The sequence below is a fragment of the Coptis chinensis genome, chromosome 1 (genome assembly GCF_015680905.1).
Source record: "Coptis chinensis isolate HL-2020 chromosome 1, ASM1568090v1, whole genome shotgun sequence".
In the NCBI taxonomy this organism is placed as follows: domain Eukaryota; kingdom Viridiplantae; phylum Streptophyta; class Magnoliopsida; order Ranunculales; family Ranunculaceae; genus Coptis; species Coptis chinensis.
The window spans coordinates 65,017,902-65,037,505 of record NC_141456.1 but is presented as its reverse complement, the minus strand read 5'-3'; the positions used below and the strand labels follow the sequence as shown (position 1 = coordinate 65,037,505).

The 19,604-nt window shown below is 38.8% G+C and overlaps 1 protein-coding gene across 7 annotated transcripts; it reads right to left on the bottom strand.

The window, feature by feature from the left end:
• Positions 1 to 1,767: 1,767 nt before the first annotated feature.
• On the bottom strand, positions 1,768 to 11,686 carry LOC147524951 (uncharacterized). 7 transcript variants are annotated; one of them, XM_086604767.1, is made up of 16 exons: positions 11,569 to 11,686; positions 11,159 to 11,212; positions 10,844 to 10,967; positions 10,675 to 10,754; positions 10,487 to 10,542; positions 10,317 to 10,385; positions 9,534 to 9,749; positions 9,313 to 9,442; positions 9,009 to 9,213; positions 7,335 to 7,488; positions 7,050 to 7,214; positions 6,699 to 6,779; positions 5,631 to 5,745; positions 4,553 to 4,636; positions 2,441 to 2,541; positions 1,768 to 2,318 (listed from the first exon to the last, which is right to left on the bottom strand). In XM_086604767.1, exons 8-13 carry the CDS (start codon positions 9,396 to 9,398, stop codon positions 5,696 to 5,698), a joined length of 741 nt encoding a protein of 246 aa, XP_086460893.1. In that variant the 5' UTR covers positions 9,399 to 9,442; positions 9,534 to 9,749; positions 10,317 to 10,385; positions 10,487 to 10,542; positions 10,675 to 10,754; positions 10,844 to 10,967; positions 11,159 to 11,212; positions 11,569 to 11,686; the 3' UTR covers positions 1,768 to 2,318; positions 2,441 to 2,541; positions 4,553 to 4,636; positions 5,631 to 5,695. The 7 variants fall into 7 exon arrangements, with proteins under 7 accessions (XP_086460893.1, XP_086460881.1, XP_086460908.1 ...); XM_086604755.1 differs by having other exon boundaries at positions 10,688 to 10,754; XM_086604782.1 differs by having other exon boundaries at positions 9,313 to 9,749; positions 10,517 to 10,542.
• Between the last annotated feature and the right edge of the window lie 7,918 nt (positions 11,687 to 19,604).

Sequence of the window (19,604 nt, the reverse complement as noted above, 5' to 3'; positions counted from 1 at the left end):
TTATTGATGGCACTCATACTGGCCAAGAAATCTTTAATTAGATTACCTAGCTCACATTAAGATCCTATACAATCATTTTTCATAGGTATAAAAGAATCAACGTCTACTTACAATGGATGTTAATATAACTATTATAATAGCCAATATTGTAAGAACATAATACAAAAAGTAATGGATGGTATAGTTCATGACAAAGGGAATTTTTAAGAAAAGTAGACATAGTTCAAACTTCAAAACATATATTAAAGATTGAAAGACTCAAAGTTTTGAAATAACATTACAGGGAGGCTTTAATAGAAGTTCCCATATATTGCGATCAAGCTAAGGAAATTTTCTTTTGCAAAATTTGGAGAGTGTAAGTAAAGGCATAAATCAGGTTTTCAAATTAGTACTTGCAACTCAGAGAGCTTTGAACTTGAACTTTAAATTTTGAGACTTTAGATTCCTGAATCATCTCAATCTATACACACATATATAATCAGATTAGATAACAAATAAAACTCCATCCCACATTTCTTTGAACTATAATATCGGAATGAAAAATTGCTTCAACCACGGTCTAATCTCAAACTTGATTGTCATCCATATCAATTCATGATCAGCTATGTTACACATTTGCAAGGGTCAGAGCTGCTGAACATTTTTCAGAACTAACGTTCAATTCAAGCGCCTTGCAGATCTTATTGCTATTACTGGCTAACATCACATAAACTTCATGAGAAATGCAACTCAAATTTTAATTTAGCCACATATGACCTGCTAACCTAAACATCCTCAAACCATGTCAACATCAACGAAATTGGAATAACATTTCAATACTTTATATGGTATAGCCCATTAAATAAAAAAAAAAATGGTATAGCCTTAAAGCCCGGCCCATGGCCGGACCTGCTACATTGATAAATGAAAAAGCCCATTAATTTTGGCATGCTTAATTCTCTTATTCATGTGTATTGGGCTTTAAAATGATTTGGGCCTATCAAGATTTTTTTCGTTGTAAAGCTCATTATTTGATAGTGATTTTCCAACAATTTCACTATATTTTGCATACGACCAGGTTTGCTCATTGATTTTTTTTCAATTATACCCACAATTTGCTCTTTTATATTTGTACTGATTCCTTTAAGGTGGAATAAGTATATAGAAATTGATAAATTTTTATTTTGAGCATCTCTTGAAAAACCCAAGTTCACTAATCTAATAGGCAAACAACAACTGTTGATGTCAAAACCACTTTCATTTCTCATGCTCCTCGTTTGGTCCATAAGGAGATGAATCAAAGGTCAACTGTTAGCTACTATGACCACATCACCGGGGAGACCATGCTAACAACAAAAGACCATTCTGGAGTTTTATCTCTTCATGCTTAGTCACTTTCTTGAAAAAAAAAAAAAGGAATATTGTTCTTTTGTTCATAGAAAAAGCTGAGACATTTTACGTAAGAGTTCATGCAATCCAATTAAGCTTCTAAACAACCATTCTTACGTTAGACCACTTCTATCAAAGCATTGCCTAAAGTCTCTATTGCCATGTCATTCAATTAAATCTATAAACTAAGAACATTCAAGAAAAAGTCAAATAAAATTTTCCCAAAATTCAAATTCGAAAAGGAGATATCAACGTCATTGTAAAGACATGTCACCACTTGGCTTCCAAAATATTTTGGTTATTAATCAAATATGAGTACCTTAACATCCAAATTCCTAAGGTGGTTGTGAAAAATATATTTTGCAGCTAAATTATGGCTGAATGATGATTAAAGATATAGATGAAAATAAAGTGTTAGTTTAGGGAACAAAAATGATGCGTTCTCAACCCTTGACGAACCTTGACAAACGCAAAGTCACATCATAGTACTCTAATTGCAAAGAATATATATGACATCCAACAACCCGTACATTAGGCATAGTGGGAAAAATCACTATAAGCTAATCATCATTGTAATAGCTTTAGCAAATAAGACAACACTTTCTTTTGCATATTGTTGGTATTAAATTCATAACTATCAATCTCTACGCAATTGAATGAACTTTTGAGATTGGGTGGTACTGTTGTATAGACACAATCGACTATAACACTTCCATCTCCTGGTCAATTCTGTAATCAAAATTAGTTGGCAAGCAAATAGGATGACAGCACGAAAACTGAATAAAGAGAATGAATATTTTTTAACTTTGACAGTCTGCTCATTGGTTTTGGAATGGGTATCAAATCACTGAAGCATTAGACCATCAGTCCACTTCTTCTTATGTAGATTCAGCAGCATCTTCTCCTCAAGTTCATTCTTCCTGTAATTGATTGCTATCGAGTAATAATGTCTGTTCAACCCATGGATCAATGCATGGAAGATGGATGTCACCAAAGAATACAAATTGGTTAAGGTGCATTCAACAATAAACTTTGAGCAATTAGTGACATACTATGTTCAGAATCTACTTACTTGTATGGACGGCTTGGTGAGATGCCCAAGATTGGATGTTGTCTCCCTTGGTTCTTGGCCAATCGTCATGGTACTACTTTTTTATTTAAAGCTTCAAAACTCTACAAAACACAGTTGAGTTAGAAGAGAGGTAGGCATATAGCATAATCGGAGGGAGGGGGACGATAAAGAGTCAACTTATACACTAATATGCTACAAAATCATAAAAGCTTCCAAAGTACCAAAGAAAGGAGTTACTGGCACAATAAGCTGCAACTAACCCTCAAATATGAAAGAAATAGCAACATTGACCCAGAACAATCGCTCAAACTCATTTTTGGATTGTCAATAAACTTGGATATATCTTTAAGGAAAATATGAATTGTTAGAAATATATAATAACATGGATATGCTGATAAACTTCTTTCAGGCTTGTGGAAACTAATCTAGCAAGTAAGAAAATTGAAACTGATAGATGAAAACAATAAGCTGCAACTGACCCTCAAATATGAAAGAAATAGCAACATTGACCCAGAACAATTGCTCAAACTCATTTTTGGATTGTCAATAAACTTGGATATATCTTTAAGGAAAATATGAATTGTTAGAAATATATAATAACACGGATATGCTGATAAACTTCTTTCAGGCTTATGGAAACTAATCCAGCAAATAAGAAAATTGAAACTGATAGATGAAAAATGCTGAAAATCACATCAGTAAGTAAAAAGGCAATTAACCCCTCTTTCTTTGCTCCCTTTCTCATAGCAAATCACATAGGACCAGGATAAAGTTGAAGGAGATAAAATAAAATTCAACGTTTACAAAACAACTATGTTTTTCGTTTCTCCATAGCTACTACTTTTTTTTCAAATAGTTGTAGACAAAATGTTTGAAATAATACCTGAAAATTCTTATAAGCCTGTAACTAAAAGGTATCCAAACACAACCCTCCTCTCTTATTCTTTGCACTGATTTAATATAACCATACTAAAAGAAGACTACACATATTATGTGTTTGTGAATGTTAACTTTACTACATGTCTTCATCCAAGGAACTATATCTTCAATCAGATAATTCAAAGATGTTTGAGAGCCTTAGTGCAAGGAAACTATATCCAAGAGTCAAAAGGAATTACTACTTATTATTTGTTTCCAAAATAGATATATTACCCCATATTCACCTCGACATATCGGTTAACCGATAAGAGGATATTATCTTCTAAAGATAGTATCGGACAATCGCTTTTAGTATTTTAGGTTAGTCGAGGATTTTTTATCATCACTTGAGAAACTTAGTATCAGACACTAACTTTTAGTATTTTAGGTTACTCAGGATTGTTTATCGTCACTTGGGAAACTTAGAAATGGAGGTTTTTAAGCTGATCTAACCCATCTAATCATGTGGTTAATATATAAGAACTCAAGTTGGACTAATTAAGTACAAAAAAATATACAACCCCATATTGTAAAACCTAACAATACAAAAAATAAGAATAAAATTGATTAAATAACAAAGTTGGGAATCACTAAAGCAAAAGAAAATATGATACCTTCATTGTCTGAGCTTGTTGAGAACTGTTTGATCAATTCTACGATTTAGAAATTTTGTTCATTTTTTTTTCTTATTTGTGAGTAGGAAAAAGCATGAGAAACAAAGAGAGAGGAGAAAGATTATGCAAAGAGTTCTTTCTGTTTGATCAATGTCTAGCCGGTTTATGGAGAAAATTTAAAAGAGTACTTAGAATGAATAGGAAATAAGACAAATAGTTTTGTTCTTCATGAGTAGGAAAAAGGAGAAGAAAAATAGATGGGAAGAATAGAAACAAATGCCGGGGAGTTTACTTAATTTGTCGGATGTTGTGTTGCTCACAGAGAAAGAAAATCAATCCATGTCAGTTGTGGATAGGGGAGTTGGAGTCATTACTTTTACCACTTGTATTCTTTAAGTATAGTTTCCCCATACTAAAATTACATGATATTTTTTGTCCACAAATAATGCTTGCAGAATTTGACCATGAGAATATCAGGTGAACTTTATACGACAATGAATTGGAAATTGAACGATTAAATTGAAAGTCTAAATTTTACCCAATGCCAGATTCACAAAACAAAAAGGTAGATATCACTAACCTTTTCAAGGCAAGGGGTAAATTGACATCAAAACAATGCCGAGATATTTGAAAAGGATCATATCCCACTTTATACTCCCAAGACCTAATCAATTCACATAAAACAATCATTGGAAGGAAAAAAAAATATATCAAAATTGAATGAAAATTCAGGCCTCAAATAAATAAAAAAATGTTCAACAAACAAAAAACTTGCCATGTCGTTGATAGGGAGGAAGTGAAGAAAAAGTAGGGTGTGAATTGAAAGCCAGGGTTAGCGCATCTTCATTTTGGGGAAGAACCAATTCAATAATATGAAAAATTGTGAATAATTGATTAGGAAAATTAATAAAACTTGCCTGACTTGACTTATACCGAGTTTAGGCCAATAAATTGTTTTTCCGAGAACGATTAATGGAGAAGGAGGCTATCCATGCACTTTTTGTACTTTTTAGTTTTTTTTTTCTTCATTGTTTCTTGTTTGTGAGTATTAGTTATTCCTTCCTTTACGTAGGCTTTGGATGGGTTTTAGAATAGAGAATTTTAGTGTTTTGTGTCGAAAGTTTGATTTCCTATTTAGTCTCCTGATTTTCCTTTTTTCTCTCTTGATTTTCAGAGAGAAGTATGCCATCCTGATTTCCCATGAGTAAAGTGGGTACCCTCAGAGAGCAGGAAAAGAGACTGCTATTATATATATATATATATATATATATATATATATATATATATATATATATATATATATATATATATATATAAAGAAATGGACATACACAATCAATAGTAAACCCTGGCATAATTGAGATATTGATCTGCACAATCCCATTAGGGTATGCTTTCTCTTTATGTCTATCGCCTATCACTCAATTTCTAACCATCTTACTGTTTATTTATCCATATTTTTTTATGGATAAAACCATTGAGCTAGAGCAACATCAAAGCAAAGATAGCTTAGGTAGCCATTGATCACATACATGCATAGTCTGAATAGAGATCAATGTCGATACTTGGTAAGTAAAAATATAAACAAATATAAAAACTAATTGATGATCTAACATTGATAATTAAAAACCAAAATACAGTTGTTAAACATTGTGTACCTGAACAGTAGTTGATTGAAAGTGAAACGCTACTAATTTCAAGCTTGGGAGATCAATGTCGATACTCAGTAGCCAGTACTATGATGGAAAGGCGACAAATCTATCATTTTGTTTGCTGGAAACCAATTTAAAAATTAAAATAGAGAATTGGGTTTTAACACCTTCTACGGCATAGAAAAAAAAAATTCGTAAACTAAGAAGTTAGTGAGAATATATATAGTGAGAATATATATGGTGATTAAGGCTAAATATAGACTTATATCTAGTAGAGTTTTTATATAATTCAACATCTTTAATCTTTTCTAAACAATCCAATGACTGTTGAAGGTGTGCATATAAAAAACCGCATGGATAAGAGCTTGAAAGAGCGGCATAGTTCAACCTTTAAAATTTTAATTAAGGGAAGTTTTTTTTTTTTTATTTATCAAAGAGGGGTAGGAGACTTTACTGAGTAGTGAGATAAGTGTTTCTGCCCTAGCAATCATTCTAACAATTCTATAACAACGCTTTGTGCACACATCGAAAAGGAGAATAAAAAACTTACTTTCAATAGTGATTTCTGATTTCTCGTGCTCTAGTTTGACATAATCAGCAAGTTTGTTGATGAGAATTGAGGGCAACAAAAAGTGATTCAACAATCTTACCCTTTGATCTTCGTTCTACTTTTGCAAAACTGATGAAGTGGAGAAGAAAGTGGTTTCGGTCGGAGAAGCGTTTTTTGGGTTTTGACATGGGTTAAAAAGTCGTGTATCGGTTTGGTAAAGTTGTTTCACTATTTCTCCTTCCTTTCCGAAATTGCTTTTTCCTAAATTATCGCCAAGATAACGTGTTTTTTTTATAAGGACATGGTGATTTACAGAAAATTTCTAGGAGAATAAGGCTGGCAGGAAGAATAAATTGACTCTCCATTTTTAAATCATGCCATTGACACAAACTCTGCCAGCTTTAAGAAGGCATCCTCAAAGAAACAGAGAATGCGGTAGACTGGTAGCACTTGTTGCTCATGAAAGATTTAAGACTATCTTATCAATAAAATACATAGAAAGATAAAATAAATAATAAGCTCACCTTGAGAAATTGCGTGTGCAGTACCAATTGATGAGAATGAGAAGGCATGAGGTGCTCTTTGTACACATGAATGTGGACACCCTTGAAAAGTACTCAAAATAATGAATTATCAGTATTTTGATTATTAGCAAACTCCAAAAGTGTATTCTAGCCTTTCTAGGTAATCTTTGAGGACATCCGGATGAAAGGATAGACACTTCTTGAGTGGAACATATATGGGATTAGTCCTTTTCATTTTTTTTTTTTTGGGATTATTCCCAAGGATACATTGCTTCTATCTAACATATCTAATAGCAACATGATTATCTCATGATGCTACCAACAATAAAAGAACATGGGCATAAATAGTACCTTTTCCAATGCAAAGAGTCGCATTAACAAAGAGATCAATGGCTTCACATTCAGGTTCATCAAAAGGATCTAAACATTCCCTGAAAATGCCTCCTTCAATATAGTGAATTGCAATTACATCATAATGAAAATGACCAAGTTCTGAAACAGCTATAAGATTCCTCCCTACAAAACAACGAACATTATCATATAACTTGATTAAACATCATATCTAATTTTTAATTTGTTCTTTGAACTCAAATAGTGTCCATAACAATTTGGCTAACACATTTAGCTTGCACTTACTCATAAGCAATGGGAAAACTGGTAGTTCCAAAGGTTTTTCAGGAGCCCCAACCATAACCAACTTCTCATGATTCTTCAGTAGACTGATCAAGGGCATTAGACGGTGAACAGCAAAAACAGTGTCTATGATACCATCCAAGGTACCCATGGCAGCCTAATAATATACCAACAATATCAATCATTAGAGCATTATATGTAAGATCAGCAATATAATGAAGTAATGAACAACAAAAATAATTAATTTATCATTTTTAATGACAGAGCAAATTAGGTCTCTTGCTGGCAGTTTTCAGCTTGTGGCAGTGAGATCAACTAAGACTTTTAATTTTGGTAGCCATTTTTTTGGTGCACCCTTCTCGTTAGAACTTAGAATCATAAGTATTTGTTTACCTGCAACTGACCAAAAAGTCATCAGCACCAAGATGTTCAATTGCTTCTTGTTTCTTGCTAAGTGAAGTGCTGATCACTGTAACCTTCATTCCAAAAGCCTTGCCAAATTTAACAGCAACATGACCCAACCCACCAAGCCCTACCACACCCAAATGCATGCCAGGCTTGCTAAGTCCAAAGTACTTCATTGGACTATAAACAATAATCCCAGCACACAACAATAATGGAGCTGCTCTATCTAAGAGAATGTTGTTTGGAAAGTTAATCACAAAGTGTTCATCAACTACTACCATATCGGAATATCCACCATAAGTTTTAGTTCCATCGTGGTCAGGAGAATTGTAGGTAAGTATTATCTTGGTGCAGTAATTCTCTAAGTCCTTGGCACATCTATCACATGAGCGGCAAGATCCAACCATGCACCCTACACCGGTTTTATCACCTATTTTACATTTTGTTACGTTGCTTCCAACTTCAATCACTATACCAACAATCTCATGCCTACACCAAATAATTTTTTTATTATGGTGTGTTGGTGGTGATTGTGACTTGTGAGTGCTTCTCCGCTTATATCGCGATCATTTGTGATTGTATATTGAAATCTTAGAAAATGTCAGATTACCCAGGGATAATAGGATATGCAGCATTGCCCCATTCATTCTTAATGGAGTGAAGGCTAGAATGACAAATTCCACAGTACAGTATCTTCAGGGTAATATCATTGTCCCTGTTAGCCCTAAAAAAAAGCAGGTGCAATTGTGCACAATGGCTACTTATAATTTCTTCACAAATAAACACTTGACTATAGAAAAGACGTCCAAGTAGTACGGTTTAACCTATAATCAAGCATATTATATGATTGAAATATCGGATTAAGAGGTAAAAAAGCCTTTATACTTTGATTATTGGATTGTTGTGTTGACTGTTGAGGGAAAAAAAGGAAGCACTTGCCATCATCTTAGTTAGGTAATCAGAGAAAAGTAACACCGCGGAGATAAGAGAGAGAGAGGAGACCATGAGAAAAATTAGTTCAAAATTCAAACCTATGTTTTCTACATGAAGAACGAAGGGTTTCATGGAACTCTTAAGTTAAATTTCCAATTTTGGGTATCCTATTTTTCCGTAATCCCTCTGGTGACATGGATAGCCTTAGAGAGCTTGAAAAGGGACTGCTATTATATATATATTGACGATGAGCATTGGAAAAGGATTTGGGATAATACAACACTGAGATATGAGATATGCATTTAAATTTTTTAGTCGTATGAAGGTTTGGGACCTTACCTCATAGAGTGATCTTGCATTACCAAAAATGAAATCAATTGATCCTTGAATGTAATACTGGTAGAAGTAATGTGCTCCACTCAAGTCTAACAAAGTGTCATATGAACCTACAATGTTAACCCTATAAAACATGGATAGTGTTAGCAAAAGGTCATGGTTCACACATTCCACCAATCCCAAGCGAGCTCGCTTCTCTTCCAAGGCCCTGATTGGAAATTGCAAAATCTTGGTCAAGGCAAAGAATACAAAACTCAAAACACAGCAAGAATAACTCTACCACATAATTAATAAGAAGTTTGCTAACCTTGTAGTAAATGGCATGACGGGAAATTTCTGACTTATTTCGCTGAAGATAAATCTTGAAGCTTTCATCTTTAAGTGATAGTTCATGTCAACTGCTCTCTAGTAGTTTGTTTCTCATCTAAAAGCTTATGCTGAAACATTTTGCATCTTAGTATAAAAAGGACACACAACAAAAGGAGTTGTCCTATAAACTTGTGTGAGCTAATAACATATGACACTTACCTTGCAGTCCCCTGTGCTCGTTACTATATCAATCGCATAGACTTCATTCTCCTCATATTCTGCATCGTCAACTTTGGTCTCAGGGTTGGATGCACTTAAAATAACTTTGTTCCCATCAATTACGAACTGCTTAAGCTGATGATTGAGAAGGCCTTCAACAATTTTGCAGTCATAAGCAGCTGCAACCTTAAAAATAGCTTCTGTTACGTCTTTGTTCTGCCATATTAACAAAGTTTCAGTAAACATATAATCAACCAAAATCTTCTTCCTTAAACATAGATTATGCCTATGAACACTATAAAAGAAAAGAGTATTGATACGTGATAAGCAAACCGACATACTATCAAATTAATTATGATTTTTTTTCTCGACAGTTTCTTTTTTCTCTCCTTATATCCCGTGAGTAATTTTTTCTCTTCTTATTTCCCGTGATAATGCTAGAGGAACAATACTCGCAGAAAGTTGGCACTGAAGATGAACTTGAGTTGTTTGAGAGTTGTTCGCTCGATGCTTCGAGAACTATTTGTAATTACTTGGCACAATTAATTATAAGTAGCTAACTACCAAGGGTGACATATATATGTGTTGTAACAAAAACATATTGCACTAACAAACATTCAATATTTTAATGCTAAAAATACACTTAATTTAATTTTTATTGTAACCATAGTTTCATTCAAAACCTGTAGATCAGATGTTTCTTTTATTTTCTTTTTTATAGTCAATGATAAAAACCAAATAAAACGTATCTGTATTGAAAATTGTGTGAAATACTCTACGTACCTGGGTTTCATTAACATCATGAGGTCGGATTTGCAAATCCAACATTCCTCGTTCAGCATGTATGGATGGCTGTTGTTGCCAAAAAAAATAATAATTTAATAAAAAAAAACATCAAGACGTGATAGCATTGCATTACAGGAACATTCCCCACAAAAATAAATCACATGAACCTCATCTTCATTCCGAAATTTCTTACGCACCATTCCCCATGAATTCCTATGTTCGACTGCAAATGGGAAACAATACATACTCAATTATAGCTTAGAAAATGTAAAATGAGTTTTTATGAGAGAGAGAAGTGAAAATGTATACTTTATTAAAAAGAATAATTATATATATATTGGAAAAGATTACGCACACGACACACATACATCAGATTCAGTAACAATGTCAGCTCGAAATTGTTGTTGTTGCTTGGTCGCAGAGGTCTTACATCCACTTGCAAGAAGGAAAATTCTCTGTGTTGAGGATGCGTCTAGGAGATTGTGTTTGATCACAAATAAAAATAAAATAAAAGGATTGCATACCTCAGCTTGATCCACCCTTTGAACTTGAGCTTGTCCTCGCATTATAGCACAATGAGTCGGTACATCTTCTTGGTCTGCCATGATTTCTTTCAAAGCAAAAGAGTGTTTGCTGAACTACAAAGGCCTACATTCGAAATAGTATCAAAACAGTAAAAAATATAGATAAAATCCAAATCAGTAGATGAACAAAGCATCTTGAACAGACTAATGGAAAGTATATATTATCTAGAAGCACTTCAAATTTAGACTGTAAGAAACGTTGTTATGTAGCGTTAAGCTTTTGAATAGATGTGTTATAGAAAATAATGCACTTACCACTATTTAGCTCTAAAATTTCGCAGCACGCCGACCGAACACGTGTGCATTCACCTGATTGAAATCCATAGATTAGGGTGATGGCATTTCTTCAAACGACATATACGCATGTATTCACATACATTATGATCAGAAGTCATTAAACTAACACCCATATTTTGTATTATCTTTTTTCTCCAAACAGGTTACTAATTAGCATTGATCGTTTCCCCGGATTATAAAACTGTTAACAAAAGTTCTCAACCAAAACAACTTGGTAAGATTTGCAATCGAATGGTTCTTTAGGCAATATAGCAAACATGTACATAAGAATAACCAAAGTTCAAGTCGCCTTTTTAAAAAAAAATCAAAGCAAATATGCATAGATTAAATTATCAGCTTTTAGCATTGTAAATATGTAAACTACTAACCAATAATTCAAATATCTCGAAGCTTGAAGCCTTGATGTCGAAATTAGTTGTGGTGTGAAGTTGACCTTTTGAGTCGATCTTGAGTTAGAATGCAGTTCTTATCAGCGGCACATCTATTGGTACCGTCAAAGCATTCAACCAAATTAGCCTAACTTTGGATGAATTCAAATGCAATCAATGATGAAATTAAAAGAAATTTGAAGTTCTGAGACACCGAAGAGGAAGAGATAGAGTAAACCCATGAATCAAAATTCATGACTTCAAAAGATGAATCCATTACCTAAGGTTTTTATGCTGGCGTTGCTTGGAGAAGCAAATTGAGGGGAGAGTTCTCATTCAGAACGGTTCTACATTGTTTGCATTGGACCAAACTGGATACCCTTTGATCTTCCCTGTTATATCGCGAGGGCGGCAGTTTAATTCCATTCCCCAAAGTTATAATTCATTAGAAGAAAAAAAGCGGATGCTCATTTTCCCTTACCAGGACATTCAAAGCAGCTAGTGTTGCCATACCTTCGCGAGTCCACTATAGAAACAAAAAGGCTTACAATCATGTCAATTATCAACAACTCAGATTAAGGTACTACTTGAGTGCATCTGATATTAGGTGACAAAATTTAACGCCTAACAGCTGTATGCACTACCGGATTCTATCGCGGTGAGGAAATCTACATTCTAATCTGCAAGTGTAAAATCCGCTTTACCTTTGAAGCGAAGCAATATGTGGTACAACAACAATGTTTTTCATGTCAGCCGATCCTGCAGGTTTCATGTAAGGCTCATCCTATTGGAGGAAAATGACACAAATTAGTTAAACAATAAATTCAACCTGAGTAACTCAGATTTAAACCGATAGATAAAAGTGAGGTAACAGACCTCGAAGACATCAAGGCCAACCCGAAACATGGGGTTCTCTTTCAAATGTTCAACCAATGCTACTTCGTCAACCACCGCCCCCTACTACGGTTTATAAGGATTGCCTCCTATATTAAGAAATCACTTTGTTTTTAGGTTAACTTGGAATTGCATATATCACACCTAAATTATGAATAATTGACATTCACAAATATAGAACAACACCTTCTGCATGATGGCAAGCCTATCTTTGTTGATCAAATGGTGCGTTGTTTTATCCAGGATAGGATGAAGACTTATCCGGAAGAAGCGTCAATCATCGCTCATTAGTGAGTGGTCCAATTATAGACTATGGAAGTAAGGCTCTGAACAAAATTTTAATCCTTAAATATTAGCATTACTGCCACCAATTCTTTTTAGCTTTTTTCTCCAACTCCTTCATCGCCTCTTGTTCTGCGACTTTCTCTCTTTCGAAGTATGGGCTCATAGTAATCGGGATGAGCTTCCATTCTCGTCTTCAAAGCTGCAGTCACTTGATAACACTTTTCAGCAATGTCTTCTTTAGCCTCTTCAGCTTCTTTAATACAATTCTCTCAAACCCTCTCTCTTCTTGAAGAGTTGGTGGATTGCCCGAGAGATGAGTATGGTCGGCTTTCGGGTTGTAATACTTTGGACTGTTTCTGATCGACATCTAGTAAATTAATCTTGATAGGATGAGATTGGGATGGGAGGGAAGATGAAGAATAACTTTTGTTTGGGTTTTGGAAAAAGGTGTGATGGGTTTTAGATAGTGTATGTGAATTCTTTTGTAGGTTTTGTTTCCGTTTTTTTTGCCCTGATTTATTGGGTTTCTACGTGAAGAAGAAAGTGTGGGTTTTGTGGAGTGAGTTAAACTTCCTTTTTTTTCTCCAATGTTTTCGTAATCCCCCTATCGACGTGGACACACCCAGAAGGCTCTAAAAGGGACTGCTATTATATATATATAAAGATTTATATGACCCACTAAAGACAAATTCACAAGTCAGATAATTTTTATACCGAAACTGCCTATGGTGTTTTTCCATTATTTCAAGAAGAGTGTTTCTACCAACTCACACTTTTGAATCGAATTTGTGAACACACTGACGTGGCAAGCAGAGAGACCTTGATTTTCAGTACTTCTTTGACCAATACACACGCACCCCCTGCCTGATGAGTGCCACGTCAGTGTGTTCACAAATTCGGTTCAAAAGATTCGGTTGCTATAGAATTTTGGTTTCAAGAATATATAAACAAAATAACATAATAAGTGATGTAAAGGATGGGTACAAACGTAAACATGCTTACTGTATCTCATATCTTTCTCCTTAATATCTCATCTCTTTTGCTATTATCTCTTTCTCCTCAATATCTCATCTCTCTTTTTTCTCCCTCTCTCTCTCTTAATAAATTAATATCTCATCTCATCTTTTCCTCAATATCTCATATCTCTTTCTATCTCTCTCTATTCTTTCTCCTCCATATCTCACATCTCTTTCACAGTTTCACCCTCACATCCAAAATTTCAAAGTTTCTAAATTTAAATTCCGGATGAAATTTTGATATATTCTAAAATTTGAAATTTACATTATTTTACACCAAAAATTCAACATATTTACATTCGTGAACATTTATATCTTGATTTGGAATTTTGGGATTAGTTTAATTTTATAAACGCGAGTGAGATCGGGTTCTGATTATTTATATTTGAACTTGTTGGTTTAATTGAGTTTTTATCTATGCATCAGTCTATTGGGGTGAGTGTATATTTCAGCTGAGTTTTTAATCGAATTGAGGTCTCATTTATGCAATTATGCATCATTCTGTCTATGCATGATTCAACATTTATATTTCCTTTACATATGTTCACATGCAAAATAGCAAAATTGTATAGTGGATAATTATATGTAATAATCTTTGTACGTATGAATATAAAGCTCATGGTAAATTTCACGCTCATTGAGCGTGCCCAAAAGGCTAGTATATATAGCGGCTCTAGAGCTTGCTTTTGGGCTGGGCTGGGTTGGGTTGGGCTGGAGGCCCGTGTATACACAAAGTATGTCCATAGATCGATTTTGGAAGACGACGTCAAATACAAAAATAGGCTAATGGTTGGGGACTGGCTGGTGCTGGGTGTTTCGTTCGTGATCAATTAGGCAAGGAAATTTTTTGCTCCTTGGGCAGTTCGCTCATTGCGTCCTTGTCCAGTACCAACTATCCACGTGTTCACAAAATTGTTGATAAAAAACGGAGACAAAACAGAATTAAAAATGACTAGCTTCCTGGCACGTGGCTACGATATGCGGTAAGCTGGTTTGAGTCGGGCAGAACAAAATGTTAAATTTCGGTTAGTGGCATTATAGCAAATTATCGTAAAACCGAGAGCAATGTCTTAATTTCGGTCAGCTGGTTTGTGCTGGGCAGAACAAAAAGTTAAAATTCGATCAATAGCAATATTGCAAATGATTGCAAAACCTGAGGGTAATGTCGTAATTTCAAGGAGACGCACTTCAATTTGACTGGTCAAATGCCAACTTTGCCCTTCAGTCAAATATATTATTCATTTCTAACCGTAACCATAATAATTGAAACCGGATAGAGATATTTTCGGAAAATACTACTGTTCACGGAACCATTCTCTTTATAGCAGTAAGATGGATGCATAACAATCTCTGTGAAACTCAATAAATTTACTGTATCAACCTAAAATCCCAACTCTCTACTAATGTCACTCTCAGTCTTTTTCTTTTTCTTTTTCTTTCTACCTCTCCTTTTTTCTTCCCTTTTTTTTTTTATCTCCTGTTCTTTTTATACCGTCTCTCCCCCTTTTCTTGTCCGTCAATCCTCCCCCTTATCCTCTGGTCGCGATCTTCCCACCTGTCCTCTTAGGGTTCACGTCCCCCCTCCTTATGCTCCCTCGCCCACCTTTCTTATCTTGCCCCTGTTTTCCTTCATTACTCTTTCTGACGTCATCCCTCTGACCTCACCTTAGGGTTCCATCGCCTCAAATGCCGTCATGGTGCCCTTACTTTCTCACCTCGCCCTGAGCCCTCCATCTGTCCCTTCATCTAGCGGCCTCCATTCTGTCGTACCCCGGACACGTCTGCTTCTAGGGTTCTGCGTCCATGTTCTGCTGTCCTCCCCTGTTGTTTGATTCCACTGCACCCGCCCCTCTTTTTGACTTCATCCACGGCTCTATTACGAGTCACTACAAATGCCCCTTCTTGACCTCGCGTCCATACATTGGGCTCGAGGTCGACAACTCTTCCCCTTCTCTCTCCTCTTTTACTATTCCCTGTCCTTCTTGGACAGCGTGTGATGTGAGAGGCACTCATCACGCGCGCTCTTCCTGACGGCCCCTGGGTTCCTGTGCATCTACGTGTCGCAATTTGGCTGGCCCCCTTCTGACGCTCCGTTTTCTTCGCCGGCTGAAGTTACTCCTTTACCCCTGACCTATTTAAACCCCATTCCCCTTCTTCTTCCCTCACTTTCTTTCATTTGGTCTTGCTCCTTTCTTCTTATTCTCCATATTCGCACTCCTTCAACTATTCTCCGACACACAAGCTCCCCCAGTGGTGGTCTACTCTGCCTCCTTTCTACACGGTTGTCTCCGTCGCTTTTCCTGACTTCCTCTCTCGCTGATAGGTACGCTTTCTCCTCTTTTCCTCCTTTTGTTGATCAGTACTCCGTTTTTTCTTGTGAACTCCATTGATCCTTTGCGTCTGCTCATCTTCTTTCGATGTCGGGACGTGAATCCGGCGCCTCTACCTCTTCCCGTTCGACGGGCACGCCCTCACCCACTCCCCCTTCTACTTCGGCCGTGCCCTCCACCTCAGGCCGTCCTGCTACCTTACTGCCGCCTCCCCCTAGATCCCGTAGACCTCATTTGAATGCCCTTAGAGCGGCTTATGGTATCCCATCCGACGTCGTACTGGAACACGTGCCTTCTGTCACCCACTATCCTCACCTGGTTCCCCGCCGGCCGGGCTCCCTCGTCATTACTGTAGGTCAAATAGTTGCCGGTCTACGGCTTCCGCTTACTCTGTTGGACGTGGAAGTCTGCAACTATTTTAACATTCCCCCCTGCCAAGGTATAGGTAACTTCTGGCGAATAATGCATGCTGCGAATTCCTACAACAAATCCCACGATCCCAAGATTTCCAGCCGAGACATCTATTCCCATTATTATCTCAAAACTAGTACCAAAGACGTCAGCATAGGATATCAGTCCTTCTGCGTTCGCCTTAAAAAACAGTCTTTCCTTCTCAAGCTTACCACTTCCGACAAAGTCTGGCACCACTATCCGCTCTATGTTTCCGGCAACTTCTTGTCCGCGGACATTCCCTCCTCACTGACTCTTAATCATCTCGCCTTCCGCCTGCGCGGTGAGTACTAGTCTCTTCTCCGTTTTGCTCAAGTGCTTTCTCTCCCGTTTACTAACTTGCTTCTGTTTTTGTCTACAAGTTGGCGACCAGATTCCAAGTCCCACATTTACGACGGCGTCTCCTGCCCGATCTTTGAACATATCCGCGGCCTAGGATCTGCTCAAGCCACCCTGCTAGGCATCCACCCCACTACCGCGACTCCCCTGTTGCCTATTCCTGCTCTCAACACTTTCAACGGTTTGTCAGGTCCTTTTTTCGGCCCTCCACCTCCCAAGGAACGAAAGCCCCGCGCTTCCCCTCCTTCAAAGAAGAGACTTCATCCGCGGAACCCTCAACAATCCCCACCCCAGTCTTCCTCTCCTTCCTCTGCCCCCCGTCCCTCCTACCGAGCTATCTCCCAGTGGGACGACCAGTTCACCTCACCCAACTCCCCCGCTGAGAACATGGACGTTCATAAACAAAAGCTCTTCGACAGCGACTCTGAGGATGACGAGGTCGTAGAGATCCCCTCCACTGAGGTGCAGGTACCCATTGAACATCCACCTTCCAAGAGGCCGCGGACCTCCTGTTCCGCAGTGCCTGACACCCCTTCCACGCTCGACCCTGCATCCGTGGAAGCGGCCTCCATCCCCTCCGTCCGTCACTCTCCCCCTCCTCTCCCACTCGTCGGCTTGGTAAAGAGCCCGTGGTCGCACCCGCTTCCTCTGATGCCCCGGCGCCCCCTCCTGCTGTTGCCGAAGAGTTTCGTCCCGTATTCAAGGTGCGCAACCGTCGGGTAAATCTCGATGATTCTGCTCTGGACAATGCCGCGGTGGCATCCTCATTATTCTACAACTCCCATCTACCCCGAGACATTGCCTATGCAGATGGAGGTACCTTCGACTCGCATCGCACCTCGTTGTACAGCAATTGGGAAAAGGTGAGTCTCTTCCCCCCTTTTTTTTTTAACCTCTCCCTTGCGTCTTAGGTCAATCTGGATATCTCTTACATGATCCGCGGTCTTCTCAGCGCCAGAACCAAACTGGCTGCCTTGGAGAGGGAGTTGGATGGTCCCCTGGGCTTGAGGGCGACCAACGCCGCTCTTCAATCGGATTTGGCGGCTGCCTCCCTAGCCAAGCTCCGTGCCCAAGATGAACTCCGGACCGCAGAAGATTCTCACCAACAGTATATGGATCAAGTCAACGATCGTCTTAGTCAGCAAAGGGAATCCCTCCTAAATCACCACCAGCAAAACCTGGCCTATCTGTCCCAGCAGCACCAGGAGACACTGGAAGCCCTCAAACGCCAACACCAAGACACCCTGGCAGCGGAGTCCCAAAAGAACCTGTCTGACATGAACATTCTCCGCGATCGTTTCAAGCTTCTGGCCGACAAGAGGGTGGCCAAGAAACTACACGAAGCCATAGATCGTCTCACTCAAGAAGGCCGTCTTCTCCCAGAGAAGCTTGACATTCCCACTCCCGGCTACTGAGGCTCTAGTTGATCTCCCGCTGGCCGTCGATACCCCTCCAGCACCGACCGAGACTACGGATTGCCACTCCAGGGGGAATGCCGCTACCCTCCCCACTGAGACTCCTGAAGCTGTAGTTACCGTCCCCTAGATGCCTTAGAAATTTTTGGTGTTGTAATATGCCCTTTTTGCTTACCTGTCTTTACCCTTAGTTGTATTTACTCTTTTCCACTCTTTATGTTATTGTAATACTGCCTTGAACTCTATCTGTTATTTCACCGTCTCTTTATCAACTGATGCTACTTCCTAGTTCAACTCTCCATCTTTTTCTTACTCCATTATTCTGTTTCTTTTCTTCGTCCTATTCTTCTCCCAAACCTCGAATGGGTTCTCCCAATAGCTACCCTCTCTTCTTGCGCTGGGTACTGGCCGGGGCTACTCCCTGCAACCCTTGCATCTCCGATCCGAAGCGGGTTCAACAAATCTCCTTGGGTCGACCCGGGGAGGGCTTACCCCACTCCGCGGGATCTCTCTGACTTTTACCTGATGGGGCTATCTCGTTGCGCCCAGCATCTCTAGCATCCCTGATCCGTGGAGGGCTCACCCCACTCCGCGGACACCTCGGACTTTCGTCTAATGGGGCTCTTTCGTTGCCCCATGCATCCATGGCTCCTCGGATCCCAGGAGGGCTCACCCCACTCCGCGGTCTCTCTCATACTCCCGCCCGATGAGGCTCTCTCGCTGCCCCCTGTATCTCTAGCTTCGCTGACCCAAGTAGGTCTCCCACACTCCCCCGTCTCTCTTAGACTTCCGCCTAATGGGGCTCTCTTGTTGCCCCATGCATTTCTAACATCACTGATCCGAGGAGGGCTCACCCCGCTCCGCGGACCCTTCCAAACTTTCGTCTAGTGGGGCTCCCTCGTTGCCCCATGTACTCCTAGCTTTTCTGACCCGGGGAGGGCTCACCCCTCTCCCTAGGCTTTCTCAGACTTCTGCCTGATGGGCTCTCTCGTTGCCCCATGCGTCTCTAGCATCACTGATCCGAGAAGGGCTCACCACGCTCCGTGGACACTTCCAGACTTTCGTCTAATGGGGCTCCCTCGTTGCCCCAGGTATTTCTAGCTTCTCTGACCCGAGGAGGGCTCACCGCACTCCCCGTGCTCTCTCGGACTTTCACCTGATGGGGCTATCCCGCTGTCCCATGTATCTATAGCATCCCTGATCCGGGGAGGGCTCAACCCACTCCGCGGACCCCCAGACTTTCGTCTAATGGGGCTCTTTCATTGCCCCATGCATCCCTGGCTCCTCTGATCCGAGGAGGGCTCGCC

Coding starts and splice junctions, on each gene's coding strand:
- LOC147524951 (XM_086604767.1), bottom strand. CDS start 9,398: ATGAACTATCACTTAAAGATGAAAGCTTCAAGATTTATCTTCAGCGAA. Junction 7,489..9,008: donor ATGCAAGATCACTCTATGAG/GTAAGGTCCCAA, acceptor GTATATTATTAG/GCTGCCATGGGTACCTTGGA. Junction 5,746..6,698: donor TGCACACGCAATTTCTCAAG/GTGAGCTTATTA, acceptor ATTGGTTTCCAG/CAAACAAAATGATAGATTTG.